The sequence below is a fragment of the Galleria mellonella genome, unplaced genomic scaffold, assembly GCF_026898425.1.
Source record: "Galleria mellonella isolate WM207_F2 unplaced genomic scaffold, CSIRO_AGI_GalMel_v1 utg172, whole genome shotgun sequence".
NCBI classification, from domain to species: domain Eukaryota; kingdom Metazoa; phylum Arthropoda; class Insecta; order Lepidoptera; family Pyralidae; genus Galleria; species Galleria mellonella.
Window position 1 is genome coordinate 1971326 of NW_026442015.1, and position 23687 is coordinate 1995012.

Sequence of the window (23687 nt, forward strand, 5' to 3'; positions counted from 1 at the left end):
TTCTTTTTTCACTTTAATTTTTTTTAGCGACAGTTACTTATCATTTTCCACTATACGGCTCTATATGACACAAAAATATCTCTAAAAGCATAACTCCGGTTACCAACTTGCTCTGGTTACCAAAATTGGTAAAATTTCCCTTATGGGGAAGGCTTTTCAGTGTTCAGCAGTGAACAGTTATCGGCTGAAATAATAAATAATAAAAATATAAGAATACCAAGTGTGCATTATATGAATAATTACGTTATGATTGCATTCGTGTTTGCAATAATTTGTATTGAAAATTTAAGCTAACACCTGTAGCGGACAGTTTTGGAAATTTGCACTTCCACACTTTGGAATTAAATTCTAGCATTTATTCGGGTATTTCCGAAGTTATACGACATCGCAACCTTCCAGAACAGAGCATATTCTTTTGTAAAAGGCAATTTCTGCGGTGTTGCGGGTGTGGGCGATGAAACATGTTTTCCATATAAAGTTATCGATATACAGGTCAAGGAAATCTTAATATAAATCTGTGTACAACTGACTCTTATTTAATATTTATAACTATATTTCTTTCAGACTATTCATAAAGTGGAGGTAACATTAATATACTTTCATCAAATTATACTTATTTAGCACTTCCAGTTACACATTTCATCAAAAAAACTAAGTTAAATTGAGAACCTCCTTTTTAGATTGGTTTAAATCACAACAGCAACAAACCCTCTACACTATCAGGTCGACCTCCACGTGGCTCCCCTGGAAACCATCGCGCTGAATTATAGGAGTAATCATAACGATGGGCCAACTGACCTGCCTTTTTGTTTTCACCTATCATCCCGCAGTAGTACCCAGCCAGCGTATACTTATTCATTAAAAATCCCTTCAGATGAATTAATATATATTCATTGTTCTTATCATGTAGAAGTGTTATTTAATTAATTAGTTCTTAAAGGACTCTTGCCTCTTGTATCTAAAGTCAAAGATTTTTTGTTTTTAGTTAAAGGTAAGTCGTTACTCACAATAGTTCTATTACATGCTGATTAGTGCCTATTTAAGAGAATAATTTTATCTTTTATTAGAATCGTTTTGCTCTCGTCTTGTTTATATTTTTCGTATAATTCGAATTTATTTAAGAATATGATCTTTATATCTTCTTTGCTATTAATATTTTTTAATGTGTAATAATATGGAAACAGATGTCGATCTATCAAAGTAACGAATCAAAAACAACTAGGACTAGAAATTTAGACTAAAGTAAATGCAGTATCATTATTCGAGCTGAATGAATTCTGTTTTTGTAAATCTTATTTGAATCTCAAAATAAATAGATATATTTTATAAATAAATAATATAATTTTTCAGTTATCTGTAAGTACTCTGTATTTGCAAAACTTTTATTAACTACAAATACATTACTAATTGTCTTTGTTAATAGTAGTCACATACATGTTACAGTTAACCGTTTTATAATACAAACTTCCAGCTATAAATATGCATTAACCAATTGGAATTTCGATTCTGATCTTATATCGTCATAGTCGTAGAATACTGACGGATCTTTATATGTATTATTCGTCAGATCCGTCAGTATTCTACGACTATGACGATATATCTGATCTTATATTAGCAATTCGTTAGTGTCAATGTGATGGGTAAATAATACTTGTATTAACAACACAAGTATAATTTACCTCTCGACTGTCATCTGGTCCACAGGTGACAGTCGAGGGGTAAATTTTGTGTGTATTTTAGGTACTTTTAATCAAACTGTTTTATTTTTACAGCCCAATGATGTTAGTATTAAACTATTCTTATTTTAATATTTATGACGTATTTAAATTTTACCTGAAATATTTTCAATTTCTATTCAACATTGATTTATGTTTTATTTACATATTTCAGACGGCAGTGAGTATAATACTATCAAGATTTCTCGCAAGTTTTTACATTTCACAAACATGCCTTTTGTATTTTTTGTTGTATGTTATTTTTGTCTACATGTAAATATACTCAGAGCTCTCAAAGATACAAAATAATGGAAACCCATGTTATCTTTAATATTATATAAATATGGATAACTTTTAAACTACAAGCTTTACACTATAATTTTTCTGTCATTATAACTAAATAAAATGTATGAAGTATAAAAGTATTGTAGTCAGTAACTCGTATGTAAGTACATAGTAGTGTCATTTAATACGAAAATATGTATAAATAAGTTCTTAGCGGCTTCTGATATTTCTAGTACTTTGATATCTGATTGGTTCTGTCTGTGGGATCTAAATAGAAAAAAAAATCAGTAATAAGGAAGACTTCTAATTTGTAAACTAAAACTAAACGTTTATATTTTGAGACGAGACAGTAAACAAAAATCAACTTCATATACAGCCTCGTGTCCAATCGTCTCAGAATTATAAATTTACAAAATTCAATTATTTTAATTAAATTATAGCCAGAGGTAATTATTTTATATTTTAATTACTAAAATATTGATCCAAAATTAATATGTAGATCTCTCATATCAAGATGACATCTCATACAAAGTTCATATCTTTACAAATGCACTTTTTAAAATTAGATTTAAGTAGATACAAGATTAAAATAAATTTAATGAATTAATCTTAAATAAAAATGATATAATTTTTCAGAATGTGGTATGCACATAATTATTATCTTTAAAAAATATTTTACAGTGTAAAATAATAAATTGACATATTTTAATTGAATTATTTACATATAATTCTAGCTAATGGTAAGATTAAATTAAAGATCAAGGGAAACTACCTTTTTTGCTAAAATGCCATTAGTATAAAAAGTCAATTAACTGAGTAAATATTAAATTAATTATTATTAAATAGTTATTAAATTAATTACATTATTTCAGAATAAATATGTATGTAAGATTTTTGAAATTGTTATAAATTAAGCTATAAGTATAAAGTTTCTACCAGTTCCATTATTATGTACCCATTAATTTAGCGGGTATTAAGAAATTACTGCATTCTCTGAAATCCAATTAATATTATAAATGTAAAAGGTTGTAAAGAAGTTACAAACATCTATGTTCGTGATTCAATCAAGGTTACATGGCTAAACGGTTTTGAATGCAAATTGTTACACTGGTAGGTTATACCCTAACAAAACACATGACACATTAAATACTAAATCACGTGGGCAAAGCCGCGAGTAACAGCTAGTAAAGCATAAATAAAAAAAAGTCACAAGGAATAATTTTTTTTTCAATAATACTAACTCATACCAATTTATTAGAGTTACGTACGCGCGTAATTTGTTATTACCAAGATTATTTGACCTCTACAACTTTTTACTTTTTTTTAAATATTCTCGAATTTTTATAAGTTATAAAAAGATATGTAATAAAGTTTTTTTTACAGTTTTGTTATTTAAAGTGATTAGTTTTTAATATTGATGCCTAATTTATTTACTTTTTCCGGTGCCGTAATGTCATCGTATACTAAAACTAAATACAATGTAAGTTCTTTCACTTATTATAATTATGTTAGCCGTTAATTGTCCGCTATTGAACATAGGCCTCCCCCATAAGAGGGGTTTTGGCATCACACGCTTGGTAGGCGGCTTGCTTGGCAATCGCATCCCTTCCCATCCCATCCCATGGCCATCCCTTGACTATTAAGTTCTTTAGTAACCTCTTACGACAGTCATGGCAAAGGGATATGTGGCTCATTCTATGCTGAGACTACACTTCACTTTTTCACTTACTTTCTATTAAATATAATGTTTGCTAGTCATCTATATATAAACAAGAGACTGAGTGACTGACTGATTGATTTATATATCAGTCGAAACCGCCGAATCTAGAATCTTGAAATTTTTCAGATAAGTTCTATAGCGTAGTGTAGCGTAAGTGAACAAGAAGAAAGGAATTTTGAAAATTCAACCTCTGAAGGGATGAAACACCTAAAATCTAGTTTTAATTACATATCTAATTAAATATTTAATTATTAATGAACAAATTACATATTTTTAGTGACATTTTGAATGAAATTGGAAAATACAGGTGATGACAAATATATCGGAAAATAAATGATAGCAAATTTATTAAAATTTCAGCAAAGGGAGTACGTACTATTATTTTATACATAGCTTATTATACATGTTTAGAATTAATTTTCAACCGGTTTCAACACGGAGGAGGTTTTGATTCGGTTGTACTTTATTATGTACCTCATAACTACATAATTTATAGATCAATTTCGATAATTCTTTTTTATCTGAAAGGATGCTACTACTTACAGATTGGTGCCATAGAAACTTTATCCAAATTGTTTCACTAGTTTAGGTTTTAAATCACAATGACAAGGATTTGTTACGATTGAAGTCGGTTTTTTTTTTGTAGAACAATATATTTTAAATTATTATGAATTATTATTTGTATTTATCAATATATATTTTCCAGGAACCTGTAAGTATTTATGATAACAATTACATAATTATAATACCGTTAATTATAATAAATAAGTAGATTCGAATTTAATAATTATATTTAATTTTTATATAGGAAAAGGTTAGTTATATTATCTATTTTCTTTAATTTTTATTATTTATTTTTCATAATTTTCACACATTCTGTGTAAATAAAACATGTTCATAATAATAAATGTACTAAAATAAAATATATTGAATTAAAAATAATATTATTTTCCAGGCTACTGTAAGTAACTACTTTGTTTTACTTTCTTATTACCTTACTAATATAATACGAGAAAAATTGTATATGTCTGTACATGGAGAATATTTATAGAAATAATGTTTAGAAGTTTTGTCTTTCTGTGTCTGTCTGCATGTTTATTCTGGTATCACAAAACAACCAAGGTACCAAATTGGATGCGGTTTTTACAATTGTGAAAATGAAGTGGGTTTTTTTTATTGGTTTTTATAGTTCTGAAGTCCATGCTTACGAAATTGCCAGTAAAAAGCTAGTAAATAATAATATATGTATATTTAATTCACATTGTCATTTCACAAAAAAAAAAACCGACTTGAATTATGACAAAACCAGTTATTTTAATTTATAAACTACTAAATCGATTTTTTTTTTATTTCTACGGGGCCAATGTGTAAGTATTATAATATATCCTTTCAAATAAAAAGAGAATTTACTAAAACGGTTTAGATCTGAAGGAATTATGAGGTAACAAACATAAGAAATACAATCAAATTGAGAATCTTTTTCTTTTTGAAGTCGGTTGAAAATGAAGTTCTTGAAATTTGTGTATTGATCTATTAAAAACAGTTTTTATTATGCACATCCACTGGCTTAGGCAATTTACATTTTATTGATATATAATATTTATTTATTTTTTTAAGGAAATAGTAAGTATCTCTACAGCATTATTTTCTCGATATAATTATAACGATTTATTTCATTATTTACATCACTCTAATTATATAATGACATTTTACAGCTGAATGTAAGTCAATCATAATGTTAATAAAAAAAATTAAGACACTTGTTACATGTTTGCTTTTAATTATGTGTTTATTTTACTTTCATTTAGATGAAATTTATATATTTTTTTTACATTTTTTAGATCACGGTAATTATTAACTTTTTTCGAATATCTATTTATACTTATAATAAATCTGTAGAGAGGTCAATTCTGTACGTGAAATATATTTCCAAAATAACTATCAGGGGGTGATTAGTGATCGATACTGATGCCAAAAATGCAATCAGTAAAATTTTTGTCTGTCTGTCTGTATGTTCGTTATAGAAACAAAAACTATTCGACGGATTTTAACGAAACTTGGTATAATTATTCTTCATATTCCTGGGTAGGTTATAGTATACTTTTCATCACGCTACGATCAATAGGAGCAGAGCAGTGACGGGAAATGTTGGAAAAACGGGAGAAATTACTCTATTTTTAAGCTTCCATCGCGTGTGCAGCCTTAATGGCCACTTTTTAAAATGTAAAAACATCTACCCGTGCGAAACTGGGACGGGCCGCTCGTTTATAATAAAGTGGACGTATATACCGGATTAAACCAAATAAAAAGTGTTATCTAGTTATTAAATAATCAGATGATTTGCAAGTTTTTGTTGTCATATTTTGTACGTGTACATGCTACGTACAAAGTGTGACAATAAAACATATAGATAAGTACTTGTGTAGTGCTAGTAACTATAATATTCATTATTCATTTTAGCCGTTAACTGTCCACTGCTGAACATAAGGCATATCCCCATAGGGGGAGATTTGTCAGTAGTTGCCACGCTTGGTATAGGCGGGTTGGCAATCGTAGTTAGGCTTTTAGAGATGTTTAAAAAGGGGCGCTGCTGCCTATTCCTCTATCACTGAAAGTTCCCTTATTCGCCTCTTACGACACCTACGGGAAAGGAAGCAGTGGCCTTTTTTTATATCGGGATTAAATTAGAATGTTATGACTAATTAATATGATATTGTTATTTTTAATTTAATATTAATTTATATATTCATTAGCTGTCGGTATGTATTTAAATGGTTTTTTGTTATATAATTAATACATCATATATACATAATATTAATGACAACTTTTAGCGGTAAACTAAAAGTAGTTGGGAAAGGAAACTAACGGTTTGTCTGATGAAAGGCGAGGACCATTGATTAAAAGCATAAATATAGAAGACAATTACTAAACTATACATAAATAACTTAATTAACGTTATAGTAGGTAGGCAGTGTATTCAGATACCTTACATTCCTTGTAAACCGCGGGGACTAGAATTTTATGATAATGGCATCAAACATTGCATTGGTTATTTTACCTTCAGATCGAAATTACAATAATGTATGTAGGTGTTATATGACGACCTCTAAGTTCTTATAGTAATAAACTATCATTTTTATAAAAATGGAATCAAAAAGCCCAGATTAAAGGAATACAATTGAAATATTTTTCGTTGAAAATTCAATGGTCAAATTAAATTAATATACAATAATTAATAGTGCATTACCCTACACCTCATGTGTGAATTACTAAGTTGCCTTTTTTATTATGAATTTCAAATAAGTTTGACCATAATGTCGCCTGATGTTAGGTGACTTAAATATATTTAAAAGTGATTATAAACAAGTCTATTTGAATAAAGATGATTTGAATTAAAAAAGAAGCAAAAAGTAACATGTACAACACTTGTAAACAAGTAATTGTGCGTTTGTTGTAAAAGATTTTTCACATAAAGTTTTAATTTTATGACTTCTGCTGACGGGACGACTTCTCATTTTCTCCGAAGTATGAAACATGTATTTGAAATATTCTAATGGGCTAGCGGTCAAGCGGTTACTAGTTGAGCGGTAATCGATAGGTGGTAGTAGGTAATACACCTGAAGCAGTTATGATAATTTTCTGTACAGGTAATAAACAAATATGCCGACAACTTGCCATTATAAATGTTACTTACTTGTTATTAATCAATTTTATTTATTAGGATGGTGCGGTGAGTTATTTTTCATATTTACCCGTAATTCTAAATACAAAGTTGTTAATGCGATTTGTATAAAGATTTACTTTATGATACAACTGCGTTAATTGCTATTTATTTTATTTATTTGCTCTTTACTGCACCACTTAAAGAATAATATAAAGATAAATATATATTACACTTATAAAGTACAAAAGTGGTCCTTCCGCTAAAGCAATCTCTTCTAGATAACCTTTGGGTAAAGGAGAAAGAAAAATGATTAATTGCTATGTCGATAATTGATATTGAAATCTGTTACTGCTACTACTGCGCCTCTAACGGATGGTTTCAGAACCTTTGATTTTATACGACGTAAATTTCGTATAAGGCGTAGCTGTAACGTAAATCTTTGTACAAGTCATACTACCTACTTATTTACTGCTCTTTATTAAAAGGTGATCTAGAAAACTATTTTTACGAACAATACAAAATAAAAAAGAACAATGTATTCTAATGTTTAAATAGTTTTTGCCCGTTACTTTATATACGTTGATTTTATAAGTAGGAAAACCAATGAACAAGGCCACTGCTAGATAGCGTATTAAGTTAAAACATAAACCAGTTTTTAAGTTAGACCTTCAGGAGTACAATTGTGTAAACTGCATCTAATTCGGTATGGTAGTTTTTTAAATGCCGGAACAAACATATATACAGACAGACAACTGGCAATATTTTTAAAAATATTTTGACTTTTAATAATCTTAAATATCTGCCATGTATAGACATTGTGGTGTTATAATTGTATCAGATTAATAAGATAACTTTTTGTTTGAAAACAAACATTTGAATTTCTATTCAACCTCCTAGACGAGTGGCAAATGAATGTATGGATGAAATCATTTTTCTATCACTGGACTTCACTAGTCACTGGACACCACAACCTAATCTCTCTATCTAATAGTCACGTTACCGATAACAGTTTTATTTTTATAATTATGTACTTATTTTTTAAATTATAATTAATAGAAAAATAATAAATAAAATGTCTTTTTTAATAAAGGCCGTGGTAAGTATTCACCTATATTATTGGCTAAAATAAAAAAAAGGATATTTATTTATTTTTTACTGTATACAAAAAATTACAAACATATAATATATATTAAATAAAGATGTACAACAGGCGAATAAGGTAAGGTTTGCATTGCTTTGCTTTGAAGAGAACTCTTACAGAGTTCTCTTCCAGCAAACCTTGAGTGGAAAGGAGCATTAATTACTAGCGGGCAGCGTGCGTACAATAATAGGAGGAAACAATATAGTTGTTTCTATTAAAAAATAATAAATATGTTGACATATATATAAAGTAACTCATATAATTAAAATCAAAATACATACATATTATTAATTTATACAATTTTCATTTTACATAATACCTATTTATTTATTGAACATTTTATGAAGTAAATAATAATAATAATGTTAATTCTTTCATTAATAGGAAGTTCACGTAAGTACCTATTTGTAACTTTTATTAATATAATTTTGTTTTATATTATTTAAATAATAATTATAATTTTTATCTTACAGAGTGAGGTATGTACATATATTTTTTAATTTTGTGTTTTACGCATATTTTATTATTTTATAATTATTCCATGTAATTGATGTGTAAATAAATTTATGATTTAATAATATATAATTATGATCATTAGTTGATAATTTTCAGCGCTGGGTAAGCTAATAGTGGATATATTATTTACCTATTAGTTTTTATGCGCGATTTGGTGTAATCGGGACAATAATATGTTAATTAATCCAGATATGAGTAAATAATCCTGTAAAACACGATTCTATATCCTTCTACATTCCAAATACTACATGTACATCAAATTTTATAACGAATGGTTGAATTGTTAAGATGTTAAGAGGTAATAAATAAACAAGCATTATCACTTTAACGTTTATAATATTATTTACGAAGAAAAAAAAATAAACTAACTAATTCTATTGTTACATACTGAAATTGTATTTTTATTGCAGAAAACCGTATGTATTCAATTTAATATTTATAGACATATCGTCATAGTCGTAGAATACTGACGGATCTATATATGTAATATTTGTCAGATCCGTCGGTATTCTCGATATATATGTAATATTTGTCAGATCCGTCGGTATTCTACGACCACTTTCCATCATGCCATTCTAAGTTCGATATGAATTGCATATATCACTTTTAACCACACATTATTATTATGTATTGCAGTATTATGTGAGTAAAAATTAGATTTTAAATTTTAATTCGATCTATTGTAATAATCTATCTGTAATAGTAAAGTATCTTAAATAAGGAAAATAAAATTACAATTGTTCTATGTATATTCTTTATGAATGAATATTACATGTTTTGTTAACTTTTTTAATTTTAATTATTTGTTTCAAAAATATTTTTCAGACGAGAGTAAGAAATCAATTTATATATATTATATTATTTATATATTTATCCCCTTTTTTAAACCAAATTTATTATAATTATTATTTCTGTATTATTTTAGCCGGCTACTGTAAGTAGTACCTAAATATTTTTTTTATTTTTAATTCGCATGTCATTCAACAGCTAATTAAATAATTATTTATTTAAAACAAACAGAAAATTTTAATAGGTATTATGAAAATGGAACGGTTACTCTGCTTATGCTATCAATATAGCCTTATGAGCTACCAGTGAGGAATGATAGGCGATGATTCATCAGAATTAAACCATAGTAATTTCTAGGGGGAATCGCGAGGAGGTCGACCGTTTATGTACAACTATTTTCAATTTGTTACCGTATAATTAGATTTATGTCTTTCTAAAGGTTGACTGGAAGAAAATGTGTCATTAAGTTTGCCCTATATATCAAAATTTTTTTTGTAGTGTGGTCAATAAAGAATAAATAAATAAATATCGAATATTATTAGCAATGGGACTGGTAGTCCCCGTTATTAACTATTATGCTCACAAATGATGTATGGCCGTTACATTCGCTATATTGACTCTGAGGTATAGTACATTAGTCTTTTTGACTTACTTAAGGGGTTGGTGGTACGAACGAACGTTTTTGTTTATACTGTTTTTTTTTCTTTTTTTTATGCAACTCAGAATTGCAAGCAAGCTGATGGCTCATCTGATGGAAAGTGGTTACCGTCGCCTATGGACATGAGCAGTACCATGGACATAACATTGTATATTGTTTTGTCCATGAGAGTTACATGGGGGTTACCCCATGCGTTGCTATTACAAAGGACTCAGGTGTTATTATTCTGCACCCTGTAAATTCATTGCCATATTCCACCCTTCAAACCGAAACACAGCCATGCAAACATAATTGCTTCATGGTAGAAACACGAATAGGACAGAGGTACTCAAGCAAACGACTTTTGTAAAAAATCTCCCTCTGGTAGTGTGATGTTCATTGCCAATATCTATTGACAATAATTACCACTTTTCATGAGGTGTACATTTAATAATTTTTGCATATGATATTAATTTTAATCTCTCTTCTATTGCAGAAAGTAAGTAATCACTATTATTAATTTATTTGATGAAACATAATACAAAGATAGCTGTTTATAGGATATATAGAATATTAGGGCACATAGATGCCTATGTCAAAACTAGTATAACAAGCTGGGATAATCAACTAACTTCAAAAAGGAGGTGTTCTATTCGTTTGTAATTTTTTTATGTTTGTTATCTTATAATTCCGTCAGTTCTAAACCAATCTGGAAAATCCGTTTTATTATCTGAAAGGAAATACTTACAGTTTGGTCTAATAGAAATTTTATCAAAATCGGTTCGGTAGCATCGGCCCAATCTTTAATTATTTAATGTTAATAAATAATAATGTTACAGTATAATAATAAGTACATATTAATGTATATTACATATATATTATTATATTATTTATTGTGTATTACCTTATTGCCCGTTGTATCGTATGCATGAATTCCAGATAGATAGATAATTTATTTACATTACTTACAGCACACAAATGACAATAAAATAGCATACACATAATACACAGTAAAAGAGATAAAAGAATAATAATAAAAAAACACAAAACAAAAAAACAAAATATATAAACTAATAATTGCCTTTCTTTCCTTTCCTTCATGTGTGTGCCATAGTAACACAAAATGGTCACAACTCAGTTTATTGCTTTGCCCTTAAAAGAGCACTTTTCGACGGCGTATCAAAATAAAACATACACTAGTTTTTTAGTTCGACCTTCAGGAACACTACAGTGAAAACAATTTGGTTTAGTAATTTTTTCCTGATGCTAGAACTGATATACATTCAGAGACTGACAAAATTTCTAAAATTGTTTTGTTTTCTGTTGCTCTTACTAAGATTCTTCATTTCATAAATAACTCCTATACACAAACATCGCCCAGTTACATTTTTTTTTCTATTAATACGATTATTACATGATAGAAAGGTTATGAAGGATGTGAAAGTTTGTATATATGTTTGGATGTTTGTTACTCAAATACTCTTAAACAGTTAAACGGATTTCAATAAAATTAGACATTCACATGAAAGTGCAAAGCCGCGAGATACAGATAAGACTATTAAATATTAATTAGGATTTAGATCTATGTTACTTGGGAAAACTTTTATTCAATTTCATAAATATTTTTGGATATATTTACCAACGAGGTATTGGTTTAAGATTCATAAAATTATCTGATTATATATTAATGTATTTCTGATACATACCATGTATAGAAAGTAATCGTTATCCAGAGTGAACTTGTTAGTATCCTTTAAAGAAAGTATTATTTAAAACGACGCGTCTAATTGTCAAGTTTGTATAGAAGGCTCTAAATTGTCGATTTTCGACTCATTTTGTTTGGGGAAAATGTTCAGTTCATAGAGAACGAATTAAAAGTATGCTCATAAATTCGATTTACTTTGTAAGAATGTAAGATGCCGAAGAATAACCAAACATATTTTTTATAGCCTGGTGTGAGTATTGCTTATTAAATTTATTTATTAAGTAATATATAATTTGATTAGATAGAATTGAATTACGAATGTGTGTTATTGTCACACATGCACACACAAGCACATACATATATCACTCCTACATATACACGCACCCATACACATCCGATTTACGACAAGATGTTCAGTAGACACATTAGATTTGATATATTTTAATTTAGAATGCAGAATCTTATGTCTACAAGTAGTTTTTGTTTTACAACTGAATATGAGATGAGAACACAACAGGGAGTAATTTTAATCAAAAGAAATTTTAGTGTATTAATACAATTTTTTTCTGCGATTTTGTTCAGTTTTGTTGGAGTTAAATATCTTCAGCTATCCTCACTACGTGTATATCAAATTTCATGTAATTTATTTGAGCAATATGCCAAGTGATGAAAAAAAATCATTCTCACATTTATAATATTTATATTTAAGTATATTAACATTCGTTTTCAGTGTCTTTGTATTACGCGGGGACCACTCACCAAATTCAAAATGATTGGAAACATACATTTTTCTAAAATAAAGGTAGTATTATTATTTGTGATAATTTAAAATTGTCTTGCACAAAAAAAAACGGATCGAAACAATTATAGCAAAACCCGTTATTTTTATTTTGAAACTAAACTACTAAACCGATTTTGATAAAAATTTCTATGTGACCAATCTGTAAGTATAACCTTTCGAATAAAAAAATTTTTTCAAACCGGTTTATAACTGACAGAGCTATAAGGTAAGAAACATAAAAAAATACAATCGAATCGAGAACCTTCTTTTTTATGAAATCTGTTAACATATACAAAAGTCGTCAATATGGGTACCTTTAAAAAGTGGTACTGCTTCTCTTATTTCAAACTAGTTTTATATAATATGCATATAAAATATCTCTCCAATTGTTACTTGCTGCGCCCAACAAGGTCTATAATACTCATTATAATAATATTATGTGAGCAGACATCTATTGTAACATTATGGAATGCGAATAAACAAGTATATAAAATTTTCTGTCACAGGGATTTTAATTTGCCAATGGTATGAAATGAAGTTGCTTTTCCCCTACGTATTTCTTCTAAATCACAAGACGAGATTTAATCTGGGTTTTACTATCATTAATTTTTTTACGAAAAGTTTGTGTAATATATACATATTGAACTCATACCAAATCAGAGTGATTTGTTAGAAATTAATAAGATAAGACAGTGATATATTTGGACGCTAGTTCCTAAGTAATTTGAACGAATCTGAATGCAATCTGGTATACAAAAGAACCACTTTCTATATGAACATACAGGATATTTTAGGTAAATTCATGTAATGGAGTCTCGGGTTATAGCTGGTACAAAATTTCAGGTAAAGAAACCGAGATACGTAACGTTACCTACAGAGGCGCCGTCTACTGTGTGCCCACCATGCGTATGCCCCAGTTGTCCCGGAGGAGAAGAGAGAATTTCAAACTTTATTGATCGCAGATAAAATTTATTCCCTATTAATACTTGTGTTTAATTTAGAGTATATACACTCCTATGTTATGAATTCGATTTGCAAAAGATATTGTAGTTATAGCGATTAACAAAACAAAATAAAATCAATTAAGAAATACTTTATTAAAAATATTTTTATTAAGTAGGCACATTAAAACTAAAAATCTGAAATTAAAATCTCTTTTCACTTGCCGTCACAAAGAACTTCTTGAATCTTTAGTTTTCTTCAAATTTTTTATGTAATCAGATTCATTATTACTCGATGAGTAAATTGAAACATGCGACATGTCATGTAATATTTTGATATCAAAATTTTGACTACTTTTCTTTTTTCCTGGATCAGAAGAAGTGCAATGTTTGGATTTTTTATGAAAAAGTGACAATACATTTTTTAATATATTATTTTTAGACGTTTTACTTGATATATCGGATGATGTTGAAGACTTTTTCATGTTTGATCCACTAGAGGATGTGTATTTTGATAAATTTTCACCAGTTAAGAACATCATACCACGTTCTGACAAAAAGTCATCGATTGAATCATTCGAGAATTCTGCTTGTGCTCCTTTTTCTGTTGATACAGACAATGTTTCTTTTTTACTTTTATCTAGTTTGTAGATTTTCTGATTGTTACTGTATGTACTCGGTTGGAAGCTGGTTTTATTTGTAATTTCGTTCATATAGTTATAGCTGTGACATTTAATTTCCTTCTCTGATGTGTCACATTGAGGTCCTAAATAATCTTTTTCCTCTATTTTATGTTTACTATTATACCCTACCTTGTTCTCTGTCTTTCTAATAATTTTCTTGGAGTCTTTATTATTTATTTTTAATTTTATTTCATTCTCAAAGTTAACTTTATCATCAGATTTCTTAGATGTATTACTTGTAACTTCTTTTTGCTGTAAATTTACCATATCAGCTCTATACTTTGAAACAGGATACACTTCTTTGTAATTAGAAACAACAGTTTCATTAATTTCAGGGATAGCATTCGATTTTACTGGTTGCCTATTCCAGTCTCTTCTAGTTAGACATTTAGATAAAATATCGTCGGACATACTCATTTTAACATTATTTTTCCATTCTTTCTGGCATGCTTTATAACATTTTATTTTTTTATCTATATTTGATGATTCACTCATATACTGAAATTCGGCAGTATCAGTATCAATATTACTAGTCTCAATTAAAGGTGTCGTAACAGAGACATCTTGTCTGTAATTATAGAACTTGCTAATAATCTTTTTCTTCTTGCAACTATAACAACTTTTTGGTAAAAAATAAACCATAGTAAAAATCAGACAACACTGTATTAAAATTATTACTCCAAATACAACTAGTGTAAATTTATTAGTTATTAAGTATTTATTCGATAAATACTTGAAATAGCTTACTTTGTTTATAACACCAGATCTCGCTTTACTTGCCTCTTTTGTCCCCTCATCAGGTAAGAGTTCTTCCACAATTATGTCTTTGTTATTTTTATCAGGTATGCGTGTTATTGCTTCAGTAGTAGTATGTGCATTATTGATTATGAAAATATCTTTTGCTTTTCTACTCTTACTTTTATAAAATTCTTTTAAGAATTCAATATCATCTTTTGTGATCGCTTTTTCTTTAACACATTTGTTTGAATTTGGATTATAAATTACACTACGGATATTGTTTTTTGAATCCGAAATACATTTTGGTATATGTGTACATCTTCTAAATCTTTTATTAAAATATGATCTTTTGCCATTGTAATAGATATCACAGTCTACTGGTTCACAATTGTTTAATGGATCTTCATCTATTTTCTGGCAAAGTTTAATACTTTTAGGTATATGTATAAATTGAGTTCTATTTTTTAAACGTGTGTCAAAAGTTATTTTGACGGGTGTTCTTTTTATACTTCTCTTTATGTTATCATGTACTGAATCGAAGTTGAAGATACAGTAACCATATCTTTCAAATGGATCTAATAGTGGTGCCACAACTTTAAACGTTTTAGTTGTACCTATAAAAATAAATTTAAATAAATAAAGTATTTATATTAACCTATAACCATATTTCTATTAACCTATTTCAGGAGAGACATTTTGTTTAAATATTTTAGAATAAGAAAATTTAATGGTTCTACCAATGATAACAAAATACGTATCATTTTGAATAGAGAAGTAAGTAAGTTGTGAGTAAAAACTAGTAATAACAATAATAATACAATACCTTTTGGAATTGTCTGAACACAGCTCCCAATTGCTACTAAAATGTTACAATCTAAATTCGGTTCTATCTTCAGACAGCATTCATCTGGAGTTAATTCTGCTTCCACGTCATTATTAGAGGTATTATTGACCTTAACAAAGAATTGCAATCCGATAGAAAATGGCGATACGGTATCCAAACCTGTTTCCATTATATTTATATCACCAACTTCTTTCGCTTCTATAAATAATAATATAAAACTTGTTAAAATATAAAAATATCGGTAAAAATTCATCTGTCAATATTATTTCTAAAATACTTCATTGTCTGGTGTCATGTGACATAAGCCTAAAGCTATCTGAAGATTGGATCAAAACCATAGTACCTGTGGTTATTCATAATCTGCGGCGAAGATAAATTATTCCATAGAGTAAGGATTTTTCTGAATCCTAGTATATTATTTGTATCTAACTGATATTTTTTTGTATAGATATTTTTAAAACGACTTTAACAAACGCTATGAAATATCGATCTATTTAAACGGAGGGTGGTATTTGAAGAAATCTTTACTCACATTAAAGTGAGTGGTTAATGTTGAATTAAATTCTACGTGTAATTGATTCTACAAAGACCTGATCTAAAATTAGATAAGCTAATCTAAAATAAAAATAACACTCCATTATTAAATTGTTTTATTAACTTTAAATGGCAACTAACACATATACTCACAAATTGACATACATTTCAAATTAAATACAAAAATATTTATTCTATAAAATAAAATAACTGAGCAAAATTCGATATTATTTATCACATTGAAATATTTATATAAACAATTAATTATAACAAGAGATAATGGTAACAAGTGTAATAAGTACCATTGGTAAGTTATAACTATTTTTAGCATCCATCGTAGTAAGAATTATAACCGTTGAATTACTTAATTATTATTCGATGAAATCGAAATCGTTAAGTTTTAAGGGATTGTTCTACAAGTGAAACTACTTTTTACACTTTTTTACTTTTTACTTTCTACAAAGAAACATAAAACGAAACACAACAAATGGTTTGCCACACACACACTAACATTTCTAGTAAGAAAGCTGTATTTTTTTGTTTCATGTTTCTTGAAGTAAAATGTTCAATTTTACAAACAGAACACTCCCTTAAAAAGATATTAACTATTTCGGTTCCACCTTGTATATTATGGTGGATTTAGATTTTAAGAACAAGATCATAGCGCAAATGCCAGAACATAGAACCAGGTAGGTAGGAATAAAAGAACAACGCAAACATAAAGCAGTAAATCGTTTAGATATAAAATATTCTTAGATAGTTTGCTTTAAACCAAAAAATTACTAGTGTGAGAGATGGTCGTATGTTCGCTAGTTTGATATAACCTCAATTCCAAATTAAATATTTTTTTCATGAAAACTAAACGACTTGCATCCGAGTGATCGTATCTCACTCTAACGTATTACATTTGTCATACTTTAGATATGTTTGCGATAGCATAGTTTTAATCATTCTAGTAAATACTTATTTACTTATAAATGGTTTTATATTATCGTCTAATCAAGTTTATGGTGACTGAACAACTATAATTATACCTTAACTTTTTCAACTTCAAAGGTATATATCGATTAGATTGCCATTTTTTATCTACCATGACACCATAAATATTATTGGTTTGCAGGTACTAAACTCAATATCAGGTAGTAAACCTATTTTCGCAATAGAATCTAAAAGACTACAGCTATATGTTATAATTTTTGTCAATTGTTGATATTGAGACTACAACTAGATATCTATTGGAAGAATTCATACAGAAAATAAGCTATATAGTTCAAAATGTTTAGTCATTTGCAAACATAGAGAGAGTATAACAGTCACGAATGGAAGAAAGGGCATCACACAAAGTTATTATCGAATCCTGTTCATAACAAGCATCTTAGAAATTCTAGGATTATAGAAAAGTGATTTTATTACTACAACTAACATTCTTGCCCGTATTTTGTTACTCAAAAAATATGTATTGACCCACACCATACCATTCCATCGATTTAAACTAATTACTTACAATATATTCTGCTTAAATATAATCACAATATTTATATACAAATACATTTATATCAAGTAATGTACGCTTTGATATAATTTTATTAATATTTATAATTTTATTTGAAAAACATTTCAGTTAATTAACTTTTACACAACTGATTTTTCTGTCTGGAGAATTGTATATCCGATTCGATTATTGAATACGATTAAAGAATTTTTCAAGTTGAACTGAATCTTCTAATAATAATGTGATGTTCATAAAATCGAAATAATTTAGATATTCTAACCTGTTAACGGGCCACGTGTAGAATTTTATTAGAATGGCCTAATAATTGTTCAACATTTATATATTAAGGACTTAATTAAGGCCCATTTAATAATTTTCCATGACAAAACTTCAACAACTCTTACATCTCTACTTATCTATCAATGTGAATACTTTATGACACTACGTCATAGTTTGAAATCAAATAACAAAGCGCATTCATTGATAGAACTACAATCAAAAAGACCTATAAGCTAATGCATAAATAAAGCTAATTATACTCCATGAAAGTCTTAATAAACCCAAACACAAAATTGTGCAGAATGTATAATGCAAGTACTTCAGTCTGCTATACTTTTTAAGGCTTGCCGGTACTGTGTCTATGGGATCTTTTAGAAGAAAGATCCTAATTCCACGAACGTAATTGTAGAAATATTCATTCCAACTAATAGAAGATATATCAAAGCCAAACATTTGTTTGTCTGCTTCGTTCAAATCGTTGTACAGATTCTGTGTGTTTGTATTATGAAACTTCCATTGGCGTAAAGCGAAATAGGAGAGTACGTCGGCGAATTTTGCAATTTTCGTGTAAGCTTTCCGTAACCTGTAACAAAATAGATTCTCTTAAATCTCATACAATAACTAAATATTTTTGATAGTTAATTCTCTTTACTGCAATATACAAATACTGAATTTATACAATTAGTTTAATACATGCATACATGTTTTGGTGTCCTGACATTACAAATATTACATATATGCATTAACAAATGTAGAGATTTATACGTGAAACTGTTGAAGAAAATGGTAAGGCGGTAGTGTCTGGATGAATTACGCAAAATCACTATGCAAGACATAAATGTATATAATTATCAATGTATTAAAGAACTAAAGCCTACGTACGAGTACATCATGTTACTGATACTGATAATCAGTATTATCCTACAGTTAGAATGCATGCTTTTTTTTGTTGAAGTTTTAATACTGGCTGTTGAGGTTGAGATTTTTTTTAGAACAATGTATTATTTTTAAGTTTGTTCTTGGTCAGATTTTTATAAGACATGTCTTATTGTATTTTTTTCACTAAACTTATTATTTTATATCACAAATACATATATGTTTTATTACTGCATCCTGCTATTTACAACATTTTCGGACAGTCTGTTTGGGTCTAAAGGATAACTTTATTTATCAGCATATTCTTAGCAATCTATGAGACATACATTGCTAAGAAGTAAAGCGACCATGGCGGTTGGCAGATTGTATTCTGCGATATCTAGAGTAGGTTTACCATATGTCTTGTTTATCGAGCAGCACTTTAAATGGATCATCAGTTTGTTTGGCAATTTGAGTATTATAAAATGACTAGGCATAAAAATATATACCTGCACCATTTTAACAGAGAGTTAATAATGTAAATCATAATAACTTACATAGGTTTTTTTCCAATCAATACGGTAATAGCGTCGACAATGTAAGCTGGTATCCAATGAAGGAAGATGGAGTATAACATGTACATAAATCGAGAGGGGGTCAGATGCAATAAATAAAAGTAGACTGCTGCCAATGGTGGCACTTCGAAGCCATGTACTTCGACTAACTTCATGAATTTTTCTGTAACAAGAAGAAATGTAACACTGTTAAAGAGTAGCTATCAGTACTAGTCTATAAAACTCTACTGCTATTAAATTTGAATTAAAATTAAAAAATTAACACGAAATACTTAAAATTTTAAATATTTCTAAATGATGTAAGCATAATTTACTTCTATTTTTTATAATAAAAAATAAATAATTAAATTACAATAAATATAAAATCAGTTATTTTTATTTTAAAACAAAACTACTGATTTGAATATGAAGACATTTCTATGGGACCAGTCTGAATATATATTCTATCAAATAAAAAAATTAAATCAGTGTATAACCGAGTTCTGACTTAATAAAATACAACAGAACTACGAACCTTCTCCTTTTTTGAAAGAGATTAAAAAATTTCAATAACATGATTTCTTGAACTAACTTTTATATATTGCATTTAGTCTATTAAATTACAGATTGTTCTTATTGAACTATCTTACAACGTATTAAATGACTATTTTTATTGTATATTTAGTAATAAAATATCAAAGGGTAAGGGTAAAGAACATATTTAATACCATTCACAGGTTATTGTTATGGCTCCTACGCTTCTGTAGCGCTTCAGCGAAGTTTGCCGAAACTCGTACAAATAGTTTTGACGCAGTTTGGTGTAAAAAGACAGCTTCGTTCTTCCATAGAATACGCGGGATTAGCAACAGTATTCTGAACATCTTTGTAAATAAAATATATAGTCTTCACGTGAGAGTGCTTGCTGAGAAGACTATGTAGATCATCATTAGTAATTTAATAAAAAAATGGGCCCAAGTTGTCCAAAATAAATAACTATTTAAAAAGAATTTTCAAGCGTCAACTTACCCCAAGTCAACGGATTTTGTTCAGACGAAACATAATTATAAACTGGTGGTGGTAAATCGGGAGGTGGAGCGTCTTCATGGTTTCCGGGATATTCCTTAGCAGTCTTCCACGCGACTGTAATGCAGCTATTCACAACCATATCACCAGGCACCAAGTCTGCAATTGCCTTGGGATTGCAGTTGAGAACATGGAGAAGACCAACAGCAGCTCCAACCACGACCTGTTAGATTTAAAATAAAAAAATAAATAATAATTACAATGTACAATATTCAGGCGTTTGTTTGTGTATGTTTTTTAATTTAAAAACTATTAAAATAACCATAGCATGTCTTTCTGCACTAGATCTACTCAAATAAAATGTAAAAGTTTTTGCATTCCTATTTGAATTTTTAAACTAGACAAATTATTTAGAGAAGTAATCTGATAGCCGTATTATTATACTACAACTTTCGAAGTATCAGGCTATTATGACCTATGTGTTATATACAGGCGAAATAAGAAATATTTTTGTGTATTTGTTGTAATGTTTTGTGTATTTGTTGTAATGTTTTATGTATTTGTTGTTAAGCGTGTTGAGTCTGCCATCTGGGAAATAGGTATTGGCGATCCGCATGCATGCTAAAGGTAAAGGAGTTAAGGGGCCGCCTGAAAATCAGCGCTATATAGGTACATCTCGCTGGAGCTGTACATATATAGCAACAGCTGAGGCGGCTCCTATTACCAGCAACATTAATTGATTTTTTTTTTGTTTTAATTTTTTATTTTCTTAATACTTGTAATAAAGGTTATCTATTTATTTAAATATTAGAATAGTTTTATTGTAATTTTTATTAATAAATCCCGTTGTATCGAATTAAAACTAATATGTTTGATATTGTACGAATGTCGTAGGATCGGCAGCGCATACGTGACACGCCTGATGTCGTAGTGTCCATAGCCTACAGTAACCGTTTACTACCAAACAGGCTGTAACCTATACTTGTTGCTACCTTCGTGGTATAAAAAAGAAAGATATGGACATATGTACAAAATATACTTACACCAGTCGGACCATAAACGTTGTCGATCCATCCAGGACAAGGTTCCTTCGCTGTACCAATTACTGAAAAGGAAATTAATACAGATAAATACAATATTTCATTTCACATATAAAACTATCGGAACACTCTATCGCAATAACGGCATCTATCGACGGCATACATCCCAATATTACCATCATTTTCAGTTATTTTACTTATTTATGTTATTGCTGAAGTTGGATTGATTTGAGTAATCTGAGGGCCTACCACGAAATATTTTCCGAAATTTCGGGGATGAACGAAATAGAAAATTCATGTTAAAATTACATAATACATGCCGTTTAAAATTATTAAAAATATTAAAATATCGTTACTCTGAACTATTAAGATAGGATTTATAATTAATTAAACGTTAAGCTCCATTTACTGGATCGATTTAGGTACGAACAAAAACACGAAATTGAGCCCGAAAATTCGGAATTTCCAATGTTGACTGTCCAATGTTGAATACAAGCCCTCCTCGTAAGGGGAGTCCTGCCCGTAATTGTCTCGCTTTGCAGGCGGGTTGGTAACCGCAGTTAGGCTTTAAGTGATGTTTTAAGAGGGACGCTGCTGCCCATCTCTGTACCATTATGTTTGCTTAGTCGCTGCTTACGATATCCACGCGAAGGAAATGGATCAACTATTCTATGCCGGGAACACACAAATAACTAACACAATGTTTCAACCAAATCCCCACATTTCAAGCATGTATTTATTTATTTTTCTATATAAAAAAACTTTTGTCCGCAAATTCGTACGCTTGAACTTTAGAAGTATGTAACTACTTTCAGACTTTAACGTAGACTTCCATGAATATAACTGTGAACGATAGAATAAATATAGTATACCAAATTAAATATAACTATATTTAATTTGGTACTTTACACACATACAGTTTTTGCGTGACGTAAACATAAACAGATAAACTTTTTAAAAAATATTGTTTTGGTTTCTATTAGAAGTTTTTATAGACATCACAAATATTTTTTTTCTTAAATATCTCTCATTTACAGTTATAAATATATTGTAACAGTAAGATAAGAAAAGTAGGCTACGGTAACTCTATTTAGGTACTATCAGATGGGGCGTATGCCTGTTAGCTAGTATAAAAAACTATTCGTTATGAAAAATATAGTTGTTCTTTCATTCGATCACAGATCTAGTAATAGAGGTAGATATTTTTTGAAGAATTCTAATAATTTGAATGTATTACCTACTGCAGGTCTGAATAGTGCCACTGGTAGACCTTTAGAGAGCTTCAAAATAATGTCTTCAGCGGCGGCTTTAGTATAAGCATACGTGTTGGGGAAATCGCCAAGTAATCTGAAATTACAGTAGATTCATGTAAAATAAAATATAAACATATAATAAAAACAGTACTGAGGAGAGCTAGTATAATCTCTGACTCAAGAGGTATATTTACAACTGACTTTAAAAAGATGAAGTTTCACAATCCGATTGTTATTTTTTTTATGTTTGTTACCACATAATTTCTGTAAGTTCTAAACCATTGTGGAAAATTAGGGTATCCCTAATTTATATGGCAAAACAACGTTTGCTGGGTTAGTTTATACTCGTATAAATATCGAGAAGAGGTATTCGTTTAACGACAATAGTGCTTTCTCTATTTGTGCCTAACTTAGCAACTTGTTGTTAATGTTCTGTCAAATAATGTTTTTTAATACAAATATACTGATATTCTATTTTAAAACTGTATTACATTAATG

The 23687-nt window shown here is 28.9% G+C and overlaps 2 protein-coding genes across 2 annotated transcripts in view; both read right to left on the minus strand.

Annotated features, from left to right (window-relative positions):
* Window positions 1-13780: 13780 nt before the first annotated feature.
* LOC113514462 (uncharacterized) lies at window positions 13781-16749 on the minus strand. Its single transcript, XM_031908158.2, has 2 exons — window positions 16139-16749; window positions 13781-15929 (listed from the first exon to the last, which is right to left on the minus strand). The coding sequence occupies exons 1-2, from the start codon at window positions 16410-16412 to the stop codon at window positions 14122-14124; spliced, it is 2082 nt and encodes a 693-aa protein (XP_031764018.1). The 5' UTR covers window positions 16413-16749; the 3' UTR covers window positions 13781-14121.
* Window positions 16750-16792: 43 nt separating this feature from the next.
* The window catches only part of LOC113514253 (fatty acyl-CoA reductase wat-like), a 51299-nt gene continuing 44404 nt past the window's right edge, over window positions 16793-23687 (minus strand). Inside the window, exons 7-11 of the mRNA XM_026898287.3 lie at window positions 23174-23283; window positions 21940-22001; window positions 20900-21119; window positions 19877-20057; window positions 16793-19047 (exon numbers count right to left, since the gene is read on the minus strand). Coding sequence (XP_026754088.1) covers window positions 18681-19047; window positions 19877-20057; window positions 20900-21119; window positions 21940-22001; window positions 23174-23283 — 940 coding nt within the window. The 3' untranslated portion in view covers window positions 16793-18680. The remainder of the gene's footprint in view (window positions 19048-19876; window positions 20058-20899; window positions 21120-21939; window positions 22002-23173; window positions 23284-23687) is intronic.

What these genes read in the sequence shown, in the direction of transcription:
- LOC113514462 (XM_031908158.2), bottom strand. Translation starts at nt 16,412, where the DNA reads ATGAATTTTTACCGATATTTTTATATTTTAACAAGTTTTATATTATTA. An exon ending in TGTTCAGACAATTCCAAAAG is followed by an intron (nt 15,930 to 16,138) that starts GTATTGTATTAT and finishes TTATTTTTATAG; the next exon opens with GTACAACTAAAACGTTTAAA.